The 24,130-nt window shown below is 43.0% G+C and overlaps 1 protein-coding gene across 1 annotated transcript in view; it reads right to left on the reverse strand.

The window, feature by feature from the left end:
* ttn.1 (titin, tandem duplicate 1) overlaps positions 1 to 24,130 on the reverse strand; it is a 685,821-nt gene that overhangs the window by 506,466 nt on the left and 155,225 nt on the right. Inside the window, exons 13-15 of the mRNA XM_041201521.1 lie at positions 19,524 to 19,703; positions 13,802 to 13,927; positions 12,437 to 12,625 (exon numbers count right to left, since the gene is read on the reverse strand). Of these exons, the coding sequence (XP_041057455.1) occupies positions 12,437 to 12,625; positions 13,802 to 13,927; positions 19,524 to 19,703 (495 nt within the window). The remainder of the gene's footprint in view (positions 1 to 12,436; positions 12,626 to 13,801; positions 13,928 to 19,523; positions 19,704 to 24,130) is intronic.

Raw genomic sequence — 24,130 nt, forward strand, 5'->3', positions numbered from 1 at the left:
TGTATGCTTTCTATGGATTTTAATATCCTTTCTATTATGGGGCACTCATGGCCATCCAACTATGATTTACCCATGACTTTGTACAAATTTATCATAACCTCTTCCCATGTTTATAAAGCCTAATAAAGCTATTTGTCCTGTTTATGGCTTTATCTATCTGCTTTCACACTTACAGGAAATATGTATTTACATGCTTAGGTATCTCAGTCTGTTCACACCCTTCACTGTTTTCCTATGTATGTCCATACAGCATCCTTGTTTTTCCTTCAAAGTGCATTTCCTTCCACTCTCTATGTTAAGTTGCTTCTTCTATCTGTCTGCTTATTCTATTAACATGTCTATGGGTGAAATCTTACCAGTTTAGTCGCGGGCCCAATGGCAGGACCATCTTTGGTTTTGAAATCCAATTAATAAAATCATGAGATTATAAGAAATAGGATCAGGAGTAGGCCATTTGGCCCATCGAGCCTGCTCTACCATTCGATAAGATGATGGCTGATCTAACTGTGACCTTAACTGTCCCCCATAACCCTTGACTCCCTTGTCGATCAAAAACCTAACTCAGCTTTAAACATATTCAATGACCCAGCCACCATTGCTCTCTGAGGAAGAAAATTCCAAAGTGTAACGACGCTCTGAGAGAAGAAGCTCCCCCTCATCTCCGTCTGAAACTGTGCCCCCTAGCTCTAGATTCCCCCATGAGGAAATGTCAAGCCCCCTCAGAAAATGCCATGCACCATTCTAGCAGGACTTCCTTACTCATAGAAACATAGAAAATAGGAGCAGGAGTAGGCCATTCAGCCCTTCGAGTCTGCTCTGCCATTCATTATGATCACGGCTGATCATCCAACTCAATAGCCTGCTCCCACTTTCTCCCCATATCCTTTGATCCCTTTCGCCCCAAGAGCTATATTTAACTCCTTCTTGAAAACATACAATGTCTTGGCCTCAACTACTTTCCGTGGTAACGAATTCCACAGGCTCACCGCTCTTTGGGTGAAGAAATTTCTGTTCTTCTCAGTCCTAAATGGTCTACCCCATATCCTCAGACTGTGACCCCTGGTTCTGGACTCCCCCACCATCAGGAACATCCTTCCTGCATGTACCCTGTCTAGTCCTGTTAGAATTTTATAGGTTTCTATGAGATCCCCCCTCATTCTTCTGAACTCCAGCAAATATAATTCTAACTGACTCAATCTCTCCTCATATGTCAGTCCTGCCATCCCAGGAATCAGTCTGGTAAACCTTCGCTGCACTCCCTCTATAGCAAGAACATCCTTCCTCAGATTAGGAGACCAAAGCTGTACACAATATTCCAGGTGTGGTCTCACCAAGGCCCTGTATAATTGCAGCAAGACATCCCTGCTCCTGTACTCGAACCCTCTGGCTATGAAGGCCAACATACCATTTGCCTCGTTTACCACCTGCTGCACCTGCAGGCTTACCTTCAGTGACTGGTGTACGAGGACATCCAAGTCTCATTGTACATTCCCCTCTTTCAATTTATAGTCACTCAGATAATAATCAGCCTTCTTGTTTTGGTTACCAAAGTGGATAACCTCACATTTATCCACATTATACTGCATCTGCCATGCATTTGCCCACTCACTCAGTTTGTCCAAATCACGCTGAAGCATCTCTGCATCCTCTTCACAGCTCACCCTCCCACCCAGCTTTGTGTCATTTGCAAATTTGGAGATATTACATTTAGTTCCCTCATCTAAATCATTAATATATATTGTGAATAGCTGGGGTCCCAGCACCGATCCCTGAGGTACCCCACTAGTCACTGCCTATCGTTCGGAAAAAGACCCGTTTATTCCTATTCTTTGTTTCCTGCCTGCCAACCAGTTTTCTATCCATCTCAATATGCTACCCCCAATCCCACACGCTTTAATTTTACATGCTAATCTCTTATGTGGGACTTTGTTGAAAGCCTTCTGAAAGTCCAAATAAACCACATCCACTGGCTCCCCGTCATCAGTTCTACTAGCTACATCCTCGAAAAATTCCTTTAGATTTGTCATGCATGATTTCCCTTTCGTAAATTCATGTTGACTCTCTTCGATTCTGCGACTGTTTGCCAAGTGCTCAGCTATTAAATTTTTTATAATGGACTCTAGAATTTTCCCCACTACCGACGTCAGGCTGGCTGGTCTATGTTTTCTCTCTACCTCCCATTTTTTAATATTCCATCACCCTTGCAATAAAGGCCAACATTGCATCTGCCTTCCTAATTATTTGCTGTACCTGCATGCTAATGTTCTGTGATTCATGTACAGGGACACCCAGACCCCTCTATACCGCAGCATTCTGCAGTCTCCTTCCATTAAATAATATGCTGCTTTTCTCTTCTTCTCGCCAAAGTGGACAACTTCACATTTTCCCACATTTCTCAACACGCTGTACCCAACAGTTCTTTACCAGAGCACACCAATTCACAATTCGCATTACTTCTGTCAAAGGAAGGATTACTAATTTATGGGACCATGGCACGTGGATATTTCAGGCTGCTGAAATCACAGGAATGGAGAGAAGACCTGGGAAGGCTGCTTCCCAGTGTCCCTTATTCTTACCAGGAAGTCCTGCTGCGGGATATAAGGTGCTGCAGTGAGATGAGCTCTTCTGAGGACAGGAGGAAGGTGACAACTTTTCCAACAAAGCAGCCATGGCAAGAAGTAGCTGGACATCAGCAGCAGCAGCATGGTCCCTCCAACCCAGAGACAATGCACCAAGAACATCTGGGACCTCAGGATGGTGGGACAGGTGAATGGCATAACACTTTCAGGTGCCAAGTCCCACACTCTGACTTTCCCAGTGTTCTCCTCTGCAACACACTTCAGAATAATACACCTTGCAGCTCACGTTTCACACTGGGCGGCAGTGCTCAGGGATTGAAAAGCAGCGAGAGTTCAGGGATTGAAAAGCAGCGAGAGTTCAGGAGATTGAAAAGCAGTGAGAGTTCAGGAGATTGAGAAGCAGCGAGAGTTCAGGGATTGAAAAGCAGCGAGAGTTCAGGAGATTAAAAGCAGCGAGAGTTCAGGAGATTGAAAAGCAGCGAGAGTTCAGGAGATTGAAAAGCAGCAAGAGTTCAGGAGATTGAAAAGCAGCGAGAGTTCAGGAGACTGAAAAGCAGCGAGAGTTGAGGAGATTGAAAAGCAGCGAGAGTTCAGGAGATTGAAAAGCAGCGAGAGTTCAGGGATTGAAAAGCAGCGAGAGTTCAGGAGATTGAAAAGCAGCGAGAGTTCAGGAGACTGAAAAGCAGCAAGAGTTCAGGAGATTGAAAAACAGCGAGAGTTCAGGAGATTAAAAAGCAGCGAGAGTTCAGGAGATTGAAAAGCAGCGTGAGTTCAGGGGTTGAAAAGCAGCGAGAGTTCTAGAGATTGAAAAGCAGCGAGAGTTCAGGAGATTGAAAAGCAGCGAGAGTTCAGGGATTGAAAAGCAGCGAGAGTTCTAGAGACTGAAAAGCAGCGAGAGTTCAGGGGTTGAAAACCAGCGAGAGTTCAGGAGATTGAAAAGCAGCGAGAGTTCAGGGATTGAAAAGCAGCGAGAGTTCAGGAGATTGAAAAGCAGCGAGAGTTCAGGGATTGAAAAGCAGCGAGAGTTCAGGAGATTGAAAAGCAGCGAGAGTTCAGGGGTTGAAAAGCAGCGAGAGATCAAGAGATTGAAAAGCAGCAAAGGTATACCCTTTGAGCTAGGTAGAGTCTTCTGCTACCAGGCTGCCTCATGTGCCCTCCTTCTTCACTTCCACTCGTTTCCTATGGCCACCTCAGCCCCCCCTGGCCATTATACAGCTGCACAATGTGGCTGCATTGGACCACTGTCCTTCTCACTGGACAAGTCAGAGTCTGAAAACACTAATCCCATCACTAGATGAAGCCTCCACTGCCTTAAGGCTTCTACTGACCTTTGCTTCCAGTGGCTACTTTTGACTTGCGAGGTATGCATCCAGCAGCAGCAGCAAATCACTTTAGCCCCATCCTCTGCAGAGCCACCAAACCTGATAGCCTGGCTTGGTTACGGACACACACTGCAGACATATCGACAGAGCTGCCATTTATCCTCCCACTCTGCTGGTGCTGCTAGCTTGCCTCATTCCACTAGGCGAGCCTCTGACCCTCCTTATATCCTGTGCACCCATGGTAAGATTGCTGGTGAGGCAAGTGGTATTATTGCTGGATTAGTAATCCAGAGATCTAGGGTAATGCTCTAGGGACCCGGGTTCAAATCCCACCATGGCAGATGGTCGAATTTGAATTAAAAAAATATCTGGAATTAAAATGTCTTATGATGATCATGAAACCATTATTGAATGTTGTAAAAACCCATCTGGTTCACTAATGTCCTTTAGAGAAGGAAATCTGCTATCCTTAACTGGTCTGGCCTACATGCTGATTTAACTGGCTTAAATGGCCTAGCAAGCCAATCAGTTGCATCAAACTGCTATAAAGTCTCAAAAAAGGGATGAAACTGGATGACCACCTGGCATTGACCTAGGCACCGGAAACGACAATGGCAAACTCAGCCCTCTCAACCCTGCAATGTCCTCCTTACTAACATCTGGGAGCTGTCTCAAAGGCTAGTCAAGCAACAGTCTGATACAGTCATCCTTATGGAATCATATCTTACCACCATCACTATCCCTGGGTATGTGGGAGGTGCCACCATAGTGACGTAGAGTCAGGGGGGAGCTGCCCTGGGAATCCTCAACATCGACACTGGACCCCATGAAGTCTCATGGCATCAGGTCAAACATGGGCAAGGAAACCTCCTGCTGATTATTATGTACTGCCCTCCCTCAGCTGATGAATCAGTGCTCCTCCATGTTGAACATCACTTGGAAGAAGCACTGAGGGTGGCAAGGGTGCAGAATGTTCTCTGGGTGGGGGACTTCAATATCCATCACCACTACTGACCTAGCTGGCCGGGTCCTAAGGGACATAGCTGTTAGACTGGGTCTGCAGGTGGTGAGGGAACCAACAAGAGGGAAAAGCATATTTGACCTCATCCTCACAAACATGTCTGTCACAGGTGCATCTGTCCATGACAGTATTGGCAGGAGTGACCACCGTATAGTCGTTGTGGAGATGAAGTCCCGCCTTCACATTGAGGATACCCTCCATCGTGTTGTGTGGCACTACCACCATGCTAAATGGGGATAAATTTCAAACAGATCTAGCAACTCAAGACTGCAGTCATGAGGCACTGTGGGCCTTCAGCAGCAGCAGAATTGCACTCGAACACAATCTGTAATCTCATGGCCTGGCATATCCCCCACTCTACCATTACCATCAAGCCAGGCGATCAAACATGATTCAATGAAGAGTGCAGGAGGGCATGCCAGGACCAGCACCAGGCGGACCTAAAAATGAGGTGTCAACCTGGTGAAGCTATAACACGGGACTTGTTGCATGCTAAACAGCGTAATCAGCAAGTGATAGACAGAGCTAAGCGAACCCACAACCAACGGATCAGAACTAAATTCTGCAGTCCTGCCACATACAGTCGTGAATGGTGGTGGAGAATTAAACAACTCACTGGAGGAGGAGGCTCCACAAATATCCCCATCCTCAATGATGGGGGAGCCCAGCACATCAGTGCAAAAGATAAGGCTGAAGCATTTGCTACAACCTTTAGCTAGAAGTGCTGAGTGGATAATCCATCTCAGCCTCCTCCAAAGGTCCCCAGCATCACAGATGCCAGTCTTTAGCCAATTCAATTCACTCCACGTGATATCAAGAAACAGCTCAAAGCACTGGATTGTGCTTTGGGCCCTGACAATATTCCGGCAATAGTCCTGAAGACTTGTGCTCCAGAACTTGCCGTGCCCCTAGCCAACCTGTTCCAGTACAGCTATAACACTGGCATCTACCTGGCAATGTGGAAAATTGCCCAGGTATGTCCTGTACACAAAAAGCAAGACAATCCAACCCGGCCAATTCCCACCACATCAGTCTATTCTCGATCAGTAAAGTAATGGAAGGGGTCATCAACAGTGCTATCAAGCAACACTCGCTTAGCAATAACTGACTCACTGACGCCAGTTTGGGTTCCGCCAGGGCCACTCAGCTCCTGACCTCATTACGGACTTGGTTCAAACATGGACAAAAGGGCTGAACTCCAGAGATGAGGCGAGAGTGACTGCCCTTGACATAAAGGCCGCATTTAACCGAGTGTGGCATCAAGGAGCCCTAGCAAAACTGGAGTCAATGGGTATCAAGGGGAAAACTCCCCGCTGGTTAGAGTCATACCTAGCACAAAGGAAGATGGTTATGGTTGTTGGAGGTCAATCATCTCAGCTCCAGGACATCACTGCAGGAACTCCTCAGGGTAGTGTCCTAGGCCCAATCATCTTCAGCTGCTTCATCAGTGACCTTCCTTCCATCATAAGGTCAGAAGTGGGGATGTTCGCTGATAATAGCACAATGTTCAGCACCATTTGCGACTCCTCAGATACTGAAGCAGTCCATGTCCAAATGCAGCAAGTCCTGGGCAATATCCAGGCTTGGGCTGACAAGTGGCAAGTAACATTCGTGCCACACAAATGTCAGGCAATAACTATCTCCAACAAGAGAGAGCCTAACCATTGCCCCTTGACGTTCAATGGCATTACCATCACTGAATCCCCCACTATCAACATCCTGGGAGTTACTATTGACCAGAAACTGAACTGGACTAGCCATATAAATACTATGACTACAAGAGCAGGTCAAAGGCTAGGAACCCTGCGTTGAGTAACTCAGCTCCTGACTCCTCAAAGCCTGTTCACTATCTACAAGGCACAAGTCAGGAGTCTGATGGAATATTCTCCACTTGCCTGGAAGGGTGCAGCTCCCAAAACACTCAAGAAGCTTGACACTACCCAGGACAAAGCAGCCCGCTTGATTGGCACCACATCCACAAACATTCACTCCTTCCACTACCAATGCATAGTAGCAGGAATGTGTGTACCATCTACAAGATGCACTGCAGAAACTCAGCAAAGCTCCTTCTCAATCCATGACTGCTACAATCTAGAAGCACAAGGGCAGCAAACAGATGGGAACACCACCACCTGGAAGTTCCCCTCCATGCCACACATCATCCTGACTTGGAAATATATCGCCGTTCCTTCACTATCGCTGGGTCAAAATCCTGGAACTCCCTCTCTAACAGCACTGTGGGTGTACCTACACCACATGGGCTGCAGCAGTTCAAGAAGGCAGCTCACCACCACCTTCTCAAGGGCAACTAGGGATGGGCAATAAATGCTGGCCCAGCCAGCGAAGTCCACATCCTGTGAATGAAAAAAAAAAGCCTGTTAAAATGTTGCTATATTGGCTCCTTTATTATGTTAAAGGGCTTCCCGCCTTTTTTCAATTTACTATCGATCCGTCACTTCAGCTGCCTTTGGAAAAATCAACCAATGGTGGGAAGAGGCTGGCTATTTTACCGCCATCACCCCAACCCTCCCCCTCCTCCCATTCCCATTTTCATGCGGCTGATAAAATTCTGCCCATAGATTGGAATCATAGGTTGAAGCACAGACTATCAGAGTTAATAGAATGCCATATAGACAGCTCAGGAGAGATCAGTTAATATTGTTCAGGGTCCACAATATTCAGTACTCCTCCAGAGTTGTCTTATTGAACTTGCTTTGAAACTGATGCTGGTGATGCACAATCACTTGAAGTTTTCTGCACAAGTGTGGCAGACAGTCTCTGTAGGACTCTGGAATGTTACACCCTGATATGCCATGCCATCTGTCATAAATGAGATCATGCAGGAATGGTTGTCTGGATTGCATTCCGTAGATGACATTGCAAAGCTCTTCTAGGCTCAGCAGACCAAATGAGAATGTGTCTATCAGCAGGGGCATGAGTGCAGTAGCATTATGTCAATGGCAGATCCAGAGCATCACTTAGTCCTGCACAATTGGCGTCAGGCACTCTTTAAAGTAATAAGATCAAAGCAACTTCAGCACTGCTGCAATGTGGCTTTTTGCAGATACAAATTCTACATTCAATAGAACTTCCCAGCCCCTTAAGCAGCCATAAATTAGTGGCACATCCTCTATTAGAAATGCTGTGAATTTTACAGTTATTGGTGAAGCAAAGGAACTCGCTGCGGATCTTGAAGAAAGCCTTGCTAACAATCTTTGTGGTGAGAATTTTAACTCTCTCAATGTGCAATGGATTGCAGTGTTCTTTAATGGGGATAGAGCTGTAGTAATGTTGTCAAGTTGTCCAAGAAATCAATCACATTAAAGAATTCTCACAGATAGTTAGCCAAGAAATGGAAAGCACTAAAATCAAATCACTTTTTAAAAACTTTACATACAGAAAAATAAAGATTAGGACATACACATGGGCAAATGTAGAAGCTCCAATATCACGAAAAAAACATCCTTAAAAAAAATAGAAATTTGCTTTTAAAGATCAAATTAATCTTAATGGCGACATTTAACAAAATTCCACAAATACAAAATTATTTATTACTCAGATTACTGTTAAAAACCCAATTAAACCTGATTCAATAAAGTGCAGGGGGTGATGGTTGTGGTGTGAGAGTTGATCCACTGCACAGCCTGTGGCAAATCACAACTTCAGGATTTCTGTGTTAATGTGTGTTTGTGCTCAATCCTGAAATTGCAATCAGCTTCAAAGGGGAAAACGATCAGGGACACTGCCTGTTGGCTGTCAATAACTCCTGCAAAATCTAGCCCATAATAAAAATGGATTGACTTTCCCTATATTTTATAGTATGTAATTCAACTGTCCTGCAGTAAAGAAAGTTTCAGAGGCATAAATGTATAGGAGACAGCACATATGCAATTTTCTGCAACAAAATATGAACAGGAAAATAAACTAGCAGTTCTGTGTAAATATGCCCAATCAAAAATAATATTGCTGAACTGAACAACAACTTGCATGTATATAATGTAGTAAAATGTCCCATGGCACTTCACAAGAGTGTTATCAAATAAACACTGACATTGAGACACATAAAAAGATATTAGGGCAGATAACCAAAAGCTTGATCAATGAGGTTGGCTTTAAGGAATTTCTTAAAGTAGAGACAGAGAGGCATAGGGAGGGAATTGCAGAACTTAGTCTTGGGCAATTGAAAGCATTACTAAAAATTGGTCATACAACTGGAGGAGCACAAAGATTTAGAGGGGTTGTAGGAATGAGGCATGTTACATAGATAGTGAAGGGTGAGGGCCAAGGAGAGATTTGAAAACAATGATGGAAATCCTAAAATTAGGGCATCACCAAACCAGAAGTCAAAGTAGGTCAGCAAGGGCAAAAGTGATTAGTTAATGGAACTTGGTGCAAATTAGGATACAGAAGCAGAGTTTTGGACAGTTTCAAGTTTATGTAATGTGGAAGATGGGAGGATGGTTAGGGTATTGTTAGAATAGTCATGTGTAGAGGTTACAGAGTTAGGAATGTTGTCCATGGTGATATCGTTAAACAACCAAAATATTAATACAATTTTGCTGACCTACTCTGTACCATATCATAAAGCTATTCTTGCCTAATCCAAGTATCTGAAACATTGTTTTCATTCCCTAAATGTCTGCTCAATAAGGATCTTGCCTCATCCAAATGCCTGTTCTCTGTTGAGTCATGGCAATTGTCTTGAAATGATATGAATTATGGATATGCTGCATAACCCACATTTTTTATCCTTTATCCTTTTTTCTCCTTCAAAGTGCTGTGGCATGCTTGATTGCCTGAGTGAATAAACATCATGTAACCTCAGGGTTTTCACACACATGGGCCTGGATTTTGCAGTCAGTGGCGAAGCAACAGCACTCAAGGAAGCTCCCCACAAAGATCTAACGAGCTCTATAACATGGATTTCACATTCCTCAACATTAATTTGAACCTGGCACCAGAAGGGATCTCCAGGCCTCCACCAATGATGTCATCAAGTAGCATTCACATGGAAGAATTCTCACAGGCAGCAAACCAGCAAATAAAATACGTTGATTATCCATTTTGTATAATGATTGGGGCGTGGACATAAGAAGCTGAAATATCAAAAACAAACTGAAAAAATAGTTTTTATTATATGGAGAAGACAATGGGCAGAATTTTTGGCTCTGCATGCGAGTGTATGCCCAACATGCTTGAGCATAAAATAGTGCGCGATGACGTCGGGCGAACTTCCCAACGTCATCACACACTCACATGATATTTTGGTTGGCGGGCACGCACTAAATTTGAAAGTACACCCGTCGGCAATTCAGAGGGCTATAACACCCATTAATGGCGCAATTAACTGGGATTTTCTGCTGCCTGTCCAATCTTACGGCTGGCGGGCGGGCAAAACGGCCAGGCGGCCTTTGCATTTTTCAGGAAACCCATCCAAGGGTGGGATGAGGTTTTTGTCATTAAATAAAAAAAAATGTTTGGGCAGAATTTTCATGTTGTATATGTTCAGGTGATTGTTTTTGATGCGTTGGCTTTTTTTCCTGGTTTTTAAAATCTTAATGTTTTGTAACTAAATTCTTCAGCTCTCTGAGGCAGCTCGCTGCCTTCAGTGAGTTTTCATTCTGTGCTCCCCTACGCCTGTGCTGACTTCAGCGCACACCCTCCTCCTACTCCCAACCCAGGCAGTGCTGATTGTATCAGCGCACGCTTCATGTTGGCTGGCTATTAATTGGCCAGCCAGCATGAAATCCCGGTTGGGGCCGATTGCAGTCAGCAGTCACTTTCCCGACCGCTCCCAGGCCTGCCGATTGCGCCCGTCCACCAAGCTGAAAATTCAGGCCTATGATTTTTTTTTGCTACAGAAAATTTTGGCTTTTCATAAGCATAGAATTAGTTTTCCAGGGCTAGAGAAGCTTTTCAGCGTGAGTCATGGACATAGTATGACATTAGAAATCCAGTTACACCTCATTAACAAAACATGACTTTTCTAATATATAAATTATAACTTTTCTGTGGGTTTCTAACCATTTTATTACCGTGTAAATTGGAAAGTTCTCATCAATTTGGACATTTCTAATTGATTGAAGCCTGTGGGGATTCAACAATGCACCCATAGGACAGGCATCGAATTAGCGACAGCAACTTCTGAATTTCTGTGTTTAACTGTGCATGTGTGAGCTCCTGAAATTGCCCTGATTCAGAGGAGTAATGACAATGAATGCTGATAGTTTCACTATCATTATAACTGCAAAATCCAGATCATGATATTCTGGAGTTTCGTAAAAGTGCAGGAGTTTGAACGTTTGGCATGGCTTCTTGGACTATGTAGACAGTCCACCTCAATCACAGCTGTGATTTGCAGTTAAATATGCACCTTTGGAAGGGCCTTTCCAGCTGTGTAATGTTATTGTGTTTCCTATTATTAACTTGAAACAAGATCTTTACAAGAATTTAACAAGTATTTTTGATGGCTCATTACTTGTTATCTAGAGGGGTAGGAATCATTAGCGAAGCAGGATGAAATGTCTATTAGCACAACCTTAGCATGCAGTAGAAGTCCCACTATTCACTCCTTTTGATACTAATCTACTTTTTGACACAGTTCTCAAGCAGAAAAATGTAGCTTAGTGGGTCTCTTAAACCTATGGAATATTATCATTTTTTCACTAAAACGTTAGTACAGCTATGCTAATATAATAAAAGAGGCCAAATAATTGTTCCAGTGAAGCCCAACGCAAACTGGAAGAACAGCACCTCATCTTCCGACTAGGCACTTTACAGCCTTTCGGACTGAAAATTGAGTTCAACAACTTTAGATCTTGAACTCCCTCCTCCATCCCCACCTCCTTTCCGTTTCTTCCCACTCCCTTTTGTTTTTTCCAATAATTTATATAGATTTTTCTTTTCCCACCCATTTCCATTCTTTTTAAATCTATACTTTTTACGCCCTTTTAGTTTTATTTCACCCCACCCCCACTAGAGCTATCTGTACCTTGCATGTCCTGCTATCCATTCTTAATTAGTACATTCTTTTAGATAATATCATCACCTACAACACCTCTTTGTTCTTTTGTCTGTGACATCTTTTAGTTATCTGCTCCTATCACTGCTTGCTTGTCCCTACAACCTCCCCCCACCACCCCCCCACTTCAACCTTAAAACAGCTTATATTTCACCCCTCTCCTATTTTTACTTAGATTTGTTGAAGAGTCATGAGGACTCGAAACGTTAACTTTGCTCTTCTCTGCTGATGCTGCCAGGCCTGCTGAGTTTTCCTGTTTTTGTTTTGGATTTCCAGCATCCACAGTTTTTTATTTTTATCTCAGTGATATGTAGAAGCCAGATTAGAAATTAGAATTTAGAAGGAAAGATGTTATGCAAAGGCCAAATAAATGGGATAATCAACTTCTAAAATGGTAATTACAATCAAAATTAGAGATAGGATAAAATGACAGAACTGAAGACTATGTGTACATGATCAAGCCACTGTAAAATATTTACATTTAAGTGCATACCTCTTGCGTGGTCTTGTGAAATTTAACTGTCATAAGAAAAACCAATTCATAGTCCTTTATTTTACTCGTTACTTGCTGGTGAAGATTTAGTAACTCTGCGATTTTTTCATTTCTTTCCTTTAGGGAAACACCCTTCAGTGTTAAAAGCTCAGCTATTTTCACTCTGTATTCCACCTCAGCATTCAACTGCTATAATAAAAAAGAAAATCACCAAATCAACATTGTTGAATTAATAATTCACGGTAATGTGCAGTAAAAGTAAGTCATCACATTCCAGCCCACAATGAACCATTAAGGATAATTTCATGGTAAATTACATTCAGACCTCATTTCACCATATATATGTAATATTGCTTCCAACTTAAACCAAGATGCAGGTGGCAACATCAGATAAATTTTACTACAACATTTATTCAAAATGAACAGAAAAATTAGAGACAACAATTTTGTTACAAACCTGAAAATGAATACTCAATACACTTTTTGTATGCAAATATTTCTGTCTGGTTTACTAAATATCTGGAATAACCTCTATAATAGATCACAAGGTACTCACGGAAGAGAAAGACAATTCAACCTTAATTTTCACCTCCACCATTCTATCCATGAATTGATCACGCTTAGTTTGATGAAAACTGATGCCTGCTTAAATTTGTTTTCAACTAGCACAAAGATAAGAAGGTAATTTGTTTGAGCCCCTCTCCAGAGACTTGAGCACATAATCTAGGTTGATGCTTCAATGCAGAATTGGATGTGCCGCCCTTTAGGTGAAATGACTTTTTTATGGTCCTGCTTGCCCTATGGGTGGCCATAAAAAATTCCATTTCCCTTTCTGAAGAAGAGCAGGGAGTTCTCCTGCTGTCCTAATCAATATTTATTCATTTATCCCTCAAACAAAATCAATAAAACAGGTTATTTGGTCATTTATTTTATTGCAGTTTCTGGCATCTTTCCTCATATTCCTGACCTCTAAAACTAAGGATGAAAATTACTTTCTGCAGCACTTTCTCTGTTTAATTTTCTCCCCCTGTGCTTTGCCATTGTAACCATTCTTCACATATGAAACTAGATACTAGTCAGGTATCCAACTGCGGGAAGATCGTATCCAAACTTAATCTTGTCCTGATCAAATGTCCACTGATGCAAGTTTCCAGCAATAAAGAGTAGAACGCTGAAAAAATTCCATCCCTAGCCTGAGGCGCTAAAGTCAATTATACCATACTTATCAGTTCAATTAATCTGGCATAGACCAATAGATGAATCTACGACCTTCCTGGTTTGTATGATATTGTATTTTTTTAAACAAGCCATCAGGCTTGTCGTACATTTTAATTTCCCAATTCTTAGAAAGGTAACACTCCTTACCTGCAAACGTGTCTTTGCTTTATTGAATTTATCTTGCAGCTCCACAAAAGCCTCAAGATTACATCCCAGGTCAACACTGAACGGTGGAATAAGATCATCTTCCAGCATCTTCAAACAGTGAGTTGTCTGAACAGAAGAACTCAGAAGTGGCCTTTCATTTTAGATAGCATTTAATTTCTCAAATTTACTGACAATTGAACAATATTATGCTTCTGTGAATCTATACCAAAATGTGTTTAAAGTTGAACATTGAAAAAATCAAATAATTCTGTAAGTTTCTAGAGGTAAGTGAATAAGAAACACCAAGATAAAAAGAAGCATTCAGCTGGTCAAGCCTGTTCCTTCCATAGACCATAAACTAATTTACAACTTACTTTTTAACATGCAACTGGAGGACTGAGGGCTTAAAATTCCATGTTTTCAAGAGCAAAAATAGTGTAGTTCCAGCATTGGGGTCAGAACTTGGAATGCAACATACTAGGGCATAGCATAACTCTGTTAATAGTAAGCTGCGTTTGCTGTTCAGTGTTCATGTAATCTGGAATAAGTAGTTTGCTTAGCTTGGTACTTCATGTTCAGGTATGACTGTTGCTGCTTCCAGTATGATCTTCTACACTCTGCATTGAACCAAGTTTGATGATGAAGGAGTATGCGCCTTGCTGGGCTACCAGATTACAGATTGTGGTGGGATACAATTCTGCTGTTGCCCATGAATGTTTGGCTTTGAGCTGCTAGATCAATTCTTAATCTAGCCATTTAGCTCTGTGGTAGTGCCACACAACAGAATGGAGGATATACTCATTGTCAATTCAGGACCTACTCTTCATGAGGACTGTGCAATGATCACTGCTACCAATATTGCCATGAACAGATATATCAGCAACAGGTAGATTGGCCAGGTAGATACATTCATAACACAGTCAAAAAAAGGCTGATTCAGCCAACAAAAGAGAATCTAACCATCTTCCCTTGACTTTCAACAACATTACCCATCTCTGAATACCTTACCATCAACCTCCTGAGGGGTTACCATAGACCAGGAACTGAGCTGGTTCTGCCATATAAACATTGTGGTTACAACAGTAGGTTAGAGTCTGTGAAATCTGCAGCGAGTAACTCACCCCCTGCCTCATCAAAGCCTGTCCACCATATACACCTCATAAGTCAGGAGTGTGATGGAATATTCTCCACTTGTAGCTCAAATACTCAAGAAACTCTACACCATCCAAGATAAAGCAACCCGCTTTATCAGCTTTCCATCCACCATTTGAAACATTCGCACGTTCCATCAGCGGTGCATAATGTCAGCCATGTGTACCAACTGCACAATGCACTGTAGTAACTCACCAAGGCTCCTTCAGCAGCAGCTTCTAAACTTGTGACTTCTATCTCTTGGATGGACAAGGGCAGCAGGAGTATGGGAACGCCATCACCTGCAATTTTCCCTCCACACCATTGTGACATGGAAATATATCAGCGTTCCTTCACTGTCGTGTGTCAAAATCCTGGAACTCCCTAACTAACAGCACTGTGGGTGTACCCACACCACATTGAATGCAGCAGTTCAAGTAGGGGGCTCACCACTACCTTCTCAAGAGCATGCTGGACTTGGCAGCGACACCCACATCCCATAAACAAGTAAAAATATATAATTTATTAAAATTACACAATATTTCCAGAGATAGCATTTTTTCAGAAATTAATAAACAATCCAGTGAAAAATCAATTGAAGGAACCTGGGGCCGGACTTTCATCCAAAAGGTGGGTAGCTGTAAATTCCCAGCTTAGCCTGCCCGCCTTGGGAGAAAGTGCCTACAAAGGTGGAATTTTTGTTCAGGGTATAGGGGGAAGGTATGTGAGAATGGGTGCTTTTTTTTACAAAATTTGGGGGGAATATTGTGCTATTCTGCAAAGAAGGGTGTGTGTGTGTGTGTGTGTGTGTGTGTGTGTGTGTGTGTGTGTGTGTGTGTGTGTGTGTGTGTGTGTAAATAATTTAATTAAACTGAAGACTGTCAGGCTGCAAGGTTCGAAGGCAGTAAGTAGTGGGTACAAGTAAACAGATTAGCTCTGACATTTGCATTTTTAGATAAGTTGCGAGATTGTTTGAATTTCAAAGGAAAATGTTTGCATTTTGCAGGAGTTCATAGGTAAACATGTAGTGAGGATATCTTTTTTTTTACTGATCCAAAATCAAAGACAAGATGGAAACATGAAAGATCTTATATTTGGAAGGGTCTGAGTTTCAAAGGGGTGTGAGAACAATGGGTAAAAATGAAAGAGGAAGAGCATATTTAAGGAAAGATTGAAAGCTGTATGAGGTGAGTGACCATGTGAGATGTTGCAGGGTGGGCTGTGCAAAGCCAAATGTATGAAAAAGCAGCCTCTAGCTACCGTAGAGAAGCGCTTGCTTGTTCCAGAAAGCAAGGATTTGTTACAAGCCTTGGATTTCCATTGTTGAGTGAGAGGGAGAGAAGCTTGTGAAATACCTCCCTTATAGCAACAGCGGGTGCCTTGTGGTAATATTACTGGATGCTTTATAGATTAAGAATTTATTGGGACTATTGCCTGAAAAAGAGTATTTACTTGTAAGTCTAGGTAGGTAGAAATCTTTTGGGAAATGTTATAAGACAAAATTTAATTGTGTAACTGTAATCTTGTGTGTTTAAAGTTTCTTTGCTTTTGTTAATCAATGTTTTAATTTAATATTTAAAATCTCCAAGAGTGTTAGTAGAATCTTTACTTCTGACTTTAGTACACATACCTTCTCATAATAAATAAAATAGCAAAATTGTTTTGAAAGCCTGACCAACTTAGCCTTTGGGATTTGGTCAGCCTGGCAAATAACACCTGCCATGTCATAACAGGTGTTAATAGGAGTCAAGACTGGCACATCCCCAAGAGTATGAAGGCAGGCACAGGGGCTGCCAGGTGCAGAGGCAGGTTGTTTCAAAGGACCACCCCAGTGCTCTTCCATCGTCCCAGTGACAATAAAATTCATTTTTTGAAAACCCTCTTGCCCTCACCCCTCATACTCCCTCATCCACAACACACTCCCCATATTCCATCTATGCCAGTGCATGCTATCTCATGCTCCTCATATCCTCCATGTCAACCAATGTCCCTCCGCCAACCACCCATGGCCCCTCATACTCTCCAAGCCAAGCTATGCCTTTCCACCCACCACATGGGGCCTCATACTTTCCATGCCAAGCTATGCCCCTCCACCCACTGCCATGACCCCTTTTACCCACAATGAAAGGCTATGCCCCTCCACCTACCCCTATGGTCCCGCACTCTTCCATGCCAACCTATAGCACTTCTAAGCCCATTCTCCCACTATATTCTTTGTACAAAACAAATGAGCCCTATAGTAACAATAGAATGTGTGCAAAAGCTTAAAAAACATGCATTCATAACTTTCTACTTTCTTAATAAAACACTTTTACTAAAGCTCTATGAAAGTGTCAATCATCCAACCCATTAAAGTATCAGTAGTGGAAAATGCAAGCATGTAACACCTCTTTGTCTTGTGTAAATAAACATTATGCAATTGAGAAATAGATTTTTAAAATTCTTTCACGGCATGTGGGTGTCACTGCCCACCCTTAGTTGCCCTTGAAAAGGTGACGATGAGCTGCCTTCTTGAACCACTGCAGTCCACGTGGTATATGTACACCCAAAGTGCTGTTATGAAGGGAGTTCCAAGGTTTTGACCCAGCAACAGTGGAAGGAAAGGTGATATAGTTCCAAGTCAGGATGGTGTGTGGCTTGGAAGGGAACTTGCAGCTGGTAGTGTTCCCATACATCTGTGGCCCTTGTCCTTCTAGGTGGTGGAGGTTGTGGCTTTGGAAGGTGCTGTTGAAGGAGCCTCGGTGAGTTGCTAGAATACATCTTATAGGTGGAACAACACTGCTACCACTGTGCATTTTATGGTGGTGGGAATGAATGCTTAAGGTGGTGAATGGGGTGCCAATCAAGTGGGCTGCTTTGTCCTGGATGGTGTCGACTGTTTTTGGAGCTGTACTCATCCAGGCAAGTAGAGAGTATTCCATCACACTCCTGATGCCTTGCAGATAGTGAACGGGCTTTGGGGAGTTAGGAAGTGAGTTACTCTCCGCAGGATTCTCAGCCTATAGCCTGCTGTTGTAGCCATAGCATTTATATGGTTGGTCCAGTTCAGTTTCTGGTCAATGGTAACATCCAGGATGGTGATTGTGTGGGATTAAGTGATGGTAGTGCCATTGAATGTCAAGGGGAAATGGTTCAATTCTCTCAAGTCCCATTAGCTCTGGAGCACAAGTCTTAAGTGCAATTGCTTGAACATTGTCAGGGCCTATAACCTTTGAGATGTCCAGTGCCTTCAGCCTTTTCTCCAGGTTCTCACCTCATTTTTAGGTATTCCTGGTGCTGCTCCTGGCATGCCTTCCTGCACTCTTCACTGAACCAGGATTGATCCCCCAACTTGATTGTAATTTTAGAGTGGGGAATATGCTGGGCTATGAGGTGACAGATTATGGTTGAATACAATTCTGCTGCTGCTACAGGTCCACACAGCCTCATGGATGCCCAGCTTTGAGTTGCTAGATCTGTTCAAAATCTATCCCATTTAACACAATGGAAGTGCCACACTACACGATGCAAAGACAGGACTTCGTCTCCACAAGGGCTGTGCTCTGATCACTCCTACTGATACTGTCATGGATACACGCATATGCGACAGGTAGATTGGTGAGGATGAGGTCAAGTAGGTTTTTCCCTCTTGTTCCCTCACCTCCTGCTGCAGACTCAGTCTGGCAGCTATGTACTTTAAGACTCGGCCAGCTCAGCCAGTAGTGGTGCGACCGAGCCACTTTTGCTGATGGACATTGAAGTCCCCACTCAGAACATTCTGTGCCATTGCCACCCTCATGGCTTCTTCCAAGTGGTTTTTAACTTGGAGGAGCACTAAATCACCAGCTGTTTGGGGCGGGTGGAGGGTTGACGCAGTAGGTAATAATCAGTAATCAACTGGAGGTTTTCTTGCCCATGTTTGACCTGATGCCATGAGACCTCATGGGGTCCAGAGCCAATGTTGAGGACTCCCAGGGCAACTCCCTAATGACCATATACCACTGTGCACCACCTCTGGTGGGTCTGTCCTGCTGGTGAGACAGGACATACCCAGGGATGGTGATGGTGCTGTCTGGGACATCGTGAGTATGACTATGTTAGGCTGTTACTTGACTAGTCTATGGGAAGTTCTGCCAATTTTGGAGGGGAGAATGGGGGGTGCAGGTGGGGGGAGGGAGAAGGGAGGGGCATAGTTTGGCATTGGGGGGAATGGGTAAGACCTTCTAACCTTACCTTTCAAAAGGTTCCCTTATCCAGACCATGGTACACAGCACCTCTGAGATGTCGTGATCCACTAGCCCTTGAAAAGCTGACCCAATTCCATGAAACTTTAGGGCTAATAGATGCCTATCTCCGCAGTGGAGCCAGCCAGGTCGGGTGTGCAGAGTGCGGCTCACAACCCTCACCAGCCCGCATCCATATCCTGCGCTGGTGAAAACTGGGGGTGCCGTAATGGGGCCGGAAGTCATCTGAATTAGATCATGGCCAACATTTTTAAAGATCTGCAGAGTGACCCTGATTCTGTGAAACTCCAGCCCCTATTGTTTACAAATGAGCAAAAGTCTTATAAAATTGTGATGTTTAAATGATCATTTGCACAGTTATACCTTACCTTTTTAAGTTGCTCTTTGAATTTCTTCCACTGTTTTTTGACTGATTGAATTTGGTTTAGCTGAAGTTGGTAACTTGTCCACTGATTTGTGAGAGCCAATTTTCTCTTGTTTAGCTGATCAATCCTATTTTCAATTACATTTACTGACTTTTTCAAGTTTAGATTCAAGCTTTCGTTTCTCTGTAAAATGAAGAAACATACAGTTTCAACAAGAAGCTATTTCATTCAGATAAATATTTCACAATAGTGTTTTCCCAATTAATGCCTCAATTTGTACTCTCATGATTAATAAGGACAGTATTTCATTATAAGCAGTGTAACTTAAATTAGCTTTGCCATGAAGTTTAAGAAAATAGAGCAGATTAATTTACACTATTTAAAGAATGGTATCAGAATGTGAGTTTCTCATCGCACGATTCCTAGCCTCTGACCTGCTCTTGTAGCCACAGTATTTATATGGCTACAAGAGCAGGTTGGTGGCTAGGAATCTACAAGGCTCAAATACATCAGTTGCCTTTTCCAAGAGTGGAGGAGTTGTGGATTAACAAGTAGCAAGACCAAAGGCAAAACGAAGCCTGGGTCCAAGCATGAGTTTGCAAACAGCTGACAGCACAGCCAACCTCTCACTCTCCACTTGCCCCATCCCATTTAATGGCATTACCTGCTTATGAGGAGAGTCGCTACACCACAGCACGATTCCATAGCATTAAGCTTTAGGTTAAGAAGAGTTGACCATTTCTATTCTGCATGTGAAAGATCTGTCCTAAATGGCAGTTGCAGAAGTCCTTACAAAGATGGCACTGTTTGGCATGTGCCTCTCTGCTGTCTGATACCCAGAAAAGGCAGGCTTCAGTATTCAGTCCCAGATGGGTTTGCTAGGGATTGTAGAAATAGTAAGTGACAACTTGGCAGATGTGCCAACAAGACAACTGTGGATTCTTTATTACATTGGGTACGCTCCAATTAATACAGTTGCATGTAAATGATGACATGATGTGAGTGGTGTCCTTTGGAAAAGTCCTCTAGAAGAATGGTTACTCATGCTTATAGTGATGGTACTGGGCACTGAGGAGCCACCAACAATACAACATTTACAAAGCAAAGTATACAGGGGGGTGCGGAGGCAGAGTATAGGGCACCAGTTGGGCAACCTGATCTTGTCAGCTATCAGCGGAAATTGAAATCATGAAGCCATGTCGTCCTGACCACGGCCACTTCAACTGGATCAAACCAGGACCAAGCTTTCTTCAGTAGGATTTTCTAATGATGGATTGAAAGCTTTGGACTAATAAGGTTTATCCTCATCACTCAGCTACAGAGAGAACCATCTTCTTTTATACTTAAACTGCAATTTCTTTTACTGTTTTAATATCCATGGCTGTGTATATTCAGCATGAAATCATAGCACATAGAAGGCAAATTACTATTCATTCTAAAGTTTAAGTGAACACAAATGTTCCAGAACCTCATGGGTCTTTTGAGTTAATGCAGCCAATTTTCATCTCCATGTTTAAGTCAATTCAAATTGACTTTGCACAGCTTGATAATCCACTTGAATCTCAACTGCAACTAGCACTCTAGACTCTGGTCTAAGCATATTTGCATACTTATTCATAATGTCAGGTACAAATTCAAATGGATCTAGAGAGGGATCTAGTAATAAGAGAAGACAATAGTGTGTAAATGAAATTTAAAGGAATTGGGTTAATTACTGTCACAATTGGGGTGAAAAAAATTCAGAGAACATCTGATGTGGGCTTCGCTGGCTGGGTCAGCATTTATTGACCATCCCTAGTTGCCCTTGAGAAGGTGGTGGTGAGCTGCCTTCTTGAACTGCTGGAGTCCATGTAGTGTAGGTACACCCACAGTGCTGTTAGAGAGGGAGTTCCAGGATTTTGACCCAGCGACAGTGGAGGAATGGTGATATATTTCCAAGTCAGGACAGTGAATGACTTGGAGAAGAACTTCCAGGTGGTGGTGTTGCCGTGTGTCTGCTGCCCTTGTCCTTCTAGACGGTAATGGTCATGGGTTTGAAAGGTGCTGTCGAAGGAGCCTTGCTGAATTCCTGCAGTGCACCTTGTAGATGGTACACACTGCTGCTATTGTCTGTTGGTGGAGGAGTATGTGAATGTTTGTGGATGTGGTGCCAATCAAGCGGGCTGCTTTGTCCTGGACAGTGTCAAACTTCTTGATTGTTGTGGGAGCTGCACTTATCTAGGCAAGTGGGGAGTATTCCATCAGACTCCTGACTTGTGCCTTGTAGATGCTGTATAGGCTTTGGGGAGTCAGGAGGTGAGTTTCTCGTCGCACGATTCCTAGCCTCTGACCTGCTCTTGTAGCCACAGTATTTATATGGCTACAAGAGCAGGTTGGTGGCTAGAAATCTACAAGGCTCAAATGCATCAGTTGCCTTTTCCAAGAGTGGAGGAGTTGTGGATTAACAAGTAGCAAGACCAAAGGCAAAGTGAAGCCTGGGTCCAAGCATGAGTTTGCAAACAGCTGACAGCACAGCCAACCTCTCACTCTCCACTTCCCCATCCCATTTAATGGCATTACCTGCTTATGAGGAGAGTCGCTACACCACAACACGATTCCATAGCATTAAGCTTTAGGTTAAGAAGAGTTGACCATTTCTATTCTGCATGTGAAAGATCTGTCCTAAATGGCAGTTGCAGAAGTCCTTACAAAGATGGCACTGTTTGGCATGTGCCTCTCTGCTGTCTGATACCCAGAAAAGGCAGGCTTCAGTATTCAGTCCCAGATGGGTTTGCTAGGGATTGTAGAAATAGTAAGTGACAACTTGGCAGATGTGCCAACAAGACAACTGTGGATTCTTTATTACATTGGGTACGCTCCAATTAATACAGTTGCATGTAAATGATGACATGATGTGAGTGGTGTCCTTTGGAAAAGTCCTCTAGAAGAATGGTTACTCATGCTTATAGTGATGGTACTGGGCACTGAGGAGCCACCAACAAAACAACATTTACAAAGCAAAGTATACAGGGGGGTGCGGAGGCAGAGTATAGAGCACCAGTTGGGCAACCTGATCTACTTGACAGTCCTTCACAGATACTTCTCTTTCTCTGAATAAGTCAACTAGGAAGTTTTATTTTGCCAAATTCTCTGATTTCCATTGGATTTCCAAAGGAGACTGGGGCCAAATGTTAACCAGCACATGGCTCATGCCAGCAGGAAAAAATATACTAGACACACCTTTAACATTGCAATCCTCAGAACTCTTAAAGGTCCTCCTGCCTTGAAGGCCTTTTTCCACTAAGTTTCCAGGGGCATGCTGCGGACTCATCATCCAGTTTCTGTGGGCCAGGGAGCCTTTGCCTGTCCCTTTTTCAATAGGCAATTGAATCTCCCACCAGCTTTGGATAGATATGACCACCACTGGCTTGCCTGGAAAATAACACTGGGGCTCGATCACACCAGTGAAAAACTAACTTTCCCAAATAAGGATGCTAGGCACATCAAAATCAGATTCATGGGTCCCAATATTCACGGAGAAATTGGCAGGGTGCGGGGATGCTGAAAATGGCCAAAGGCAGCCAGGGAACTGAAGGACTTGCTGAATTTAATAGCAGAACATCATAAAAATTTTTTTATTCCATTTCACGCCCAACAACTGGCCAGATTGACAGCCTGGCCAGCTACCGGGGGTAAGCCAGTGGCAGGAGACTACAGCTGGGGACTTATTTTCTATGACATATTAATGACAGAGTTTTTCTTTGGGATTAAAATTTCAGTTTGTTAATAGTTGTGGTGTTTGATGCACACACACAGTCACCTGACTTACATCTGTGCATTCACAAAGCAAGTCAAATAGTTAAACCTGCAAAACAGCTCCATGATGGTCAGGGAGTATCATCTGTCGATTTGAAACAATGCATAGCTAAGATCAAAGAGCGTAAATATAATTCCAGAAATCTACTCATCCCAGTGGATATGTGCAATTTGTTATATCATGGACCCTGCCTGAATTACTGACTCTCCTGAGGGGAGTAAATAACCAGATTACTTTCCAAGAAGATATAATTCCAATGGAAATCAAGTAAACTCTCTAATATTTCATTCTTAAATGCCAGCTTAATATTCAACTTTGCCAGCTGCATACACAGACAACATGACTGTAGCCTCAACTGGAGCCCTGGAATCTGTTTAAAGCCATGCCTATTGCATTTGATGCAGGCAACATGCGAATTTCATGCTGCTGATGAATTTAAATAATAGCATGTAGCCTAGTACTACATACACTGTTGAGTAGCTGTACATCTCAGCAAAGAGCCTAAGTTTGTGCTAGCTAGCACTACTTTAAAGTTAGCTTGTACTATTTAAAGCCAGCCCGAACATCCTAAAAGGGAAGTGAATTCTGGCTACAGCAAGTTCTGGAAGTGGCTGGGGAGGAGTATCTGACTTACAGGAAGGTTGACTAAAGGCACGACAGGGCAGAAAGCATACTCCAAGGTTCTCAGGCATGCTACTAAACATCATCATGTGGGAGGTGGGCAAGAGGAGAGATGTCCTCTATATATGGGAGGCTGTGAGGTCCTCCAGATAAAGTCTGAGAAGGCAATGGGTGCAGATAGCCATTGCAGTCA

This window comes from Carcharodon carcharias, chromosome 12, assembly GCF_017639515.1.
Source record: "Carcharodon carcharias isolate sCarCar2 chromosome 12, sCarCar2.pri, whole genome shotgun sequence".
Taxonomy (NCBI): Eukaryota; Metazoa; Chordata; class Chondrichthyes; order Lamniformes; family Lamnidae; genus Carcharodon; species Carcharodon carcharias.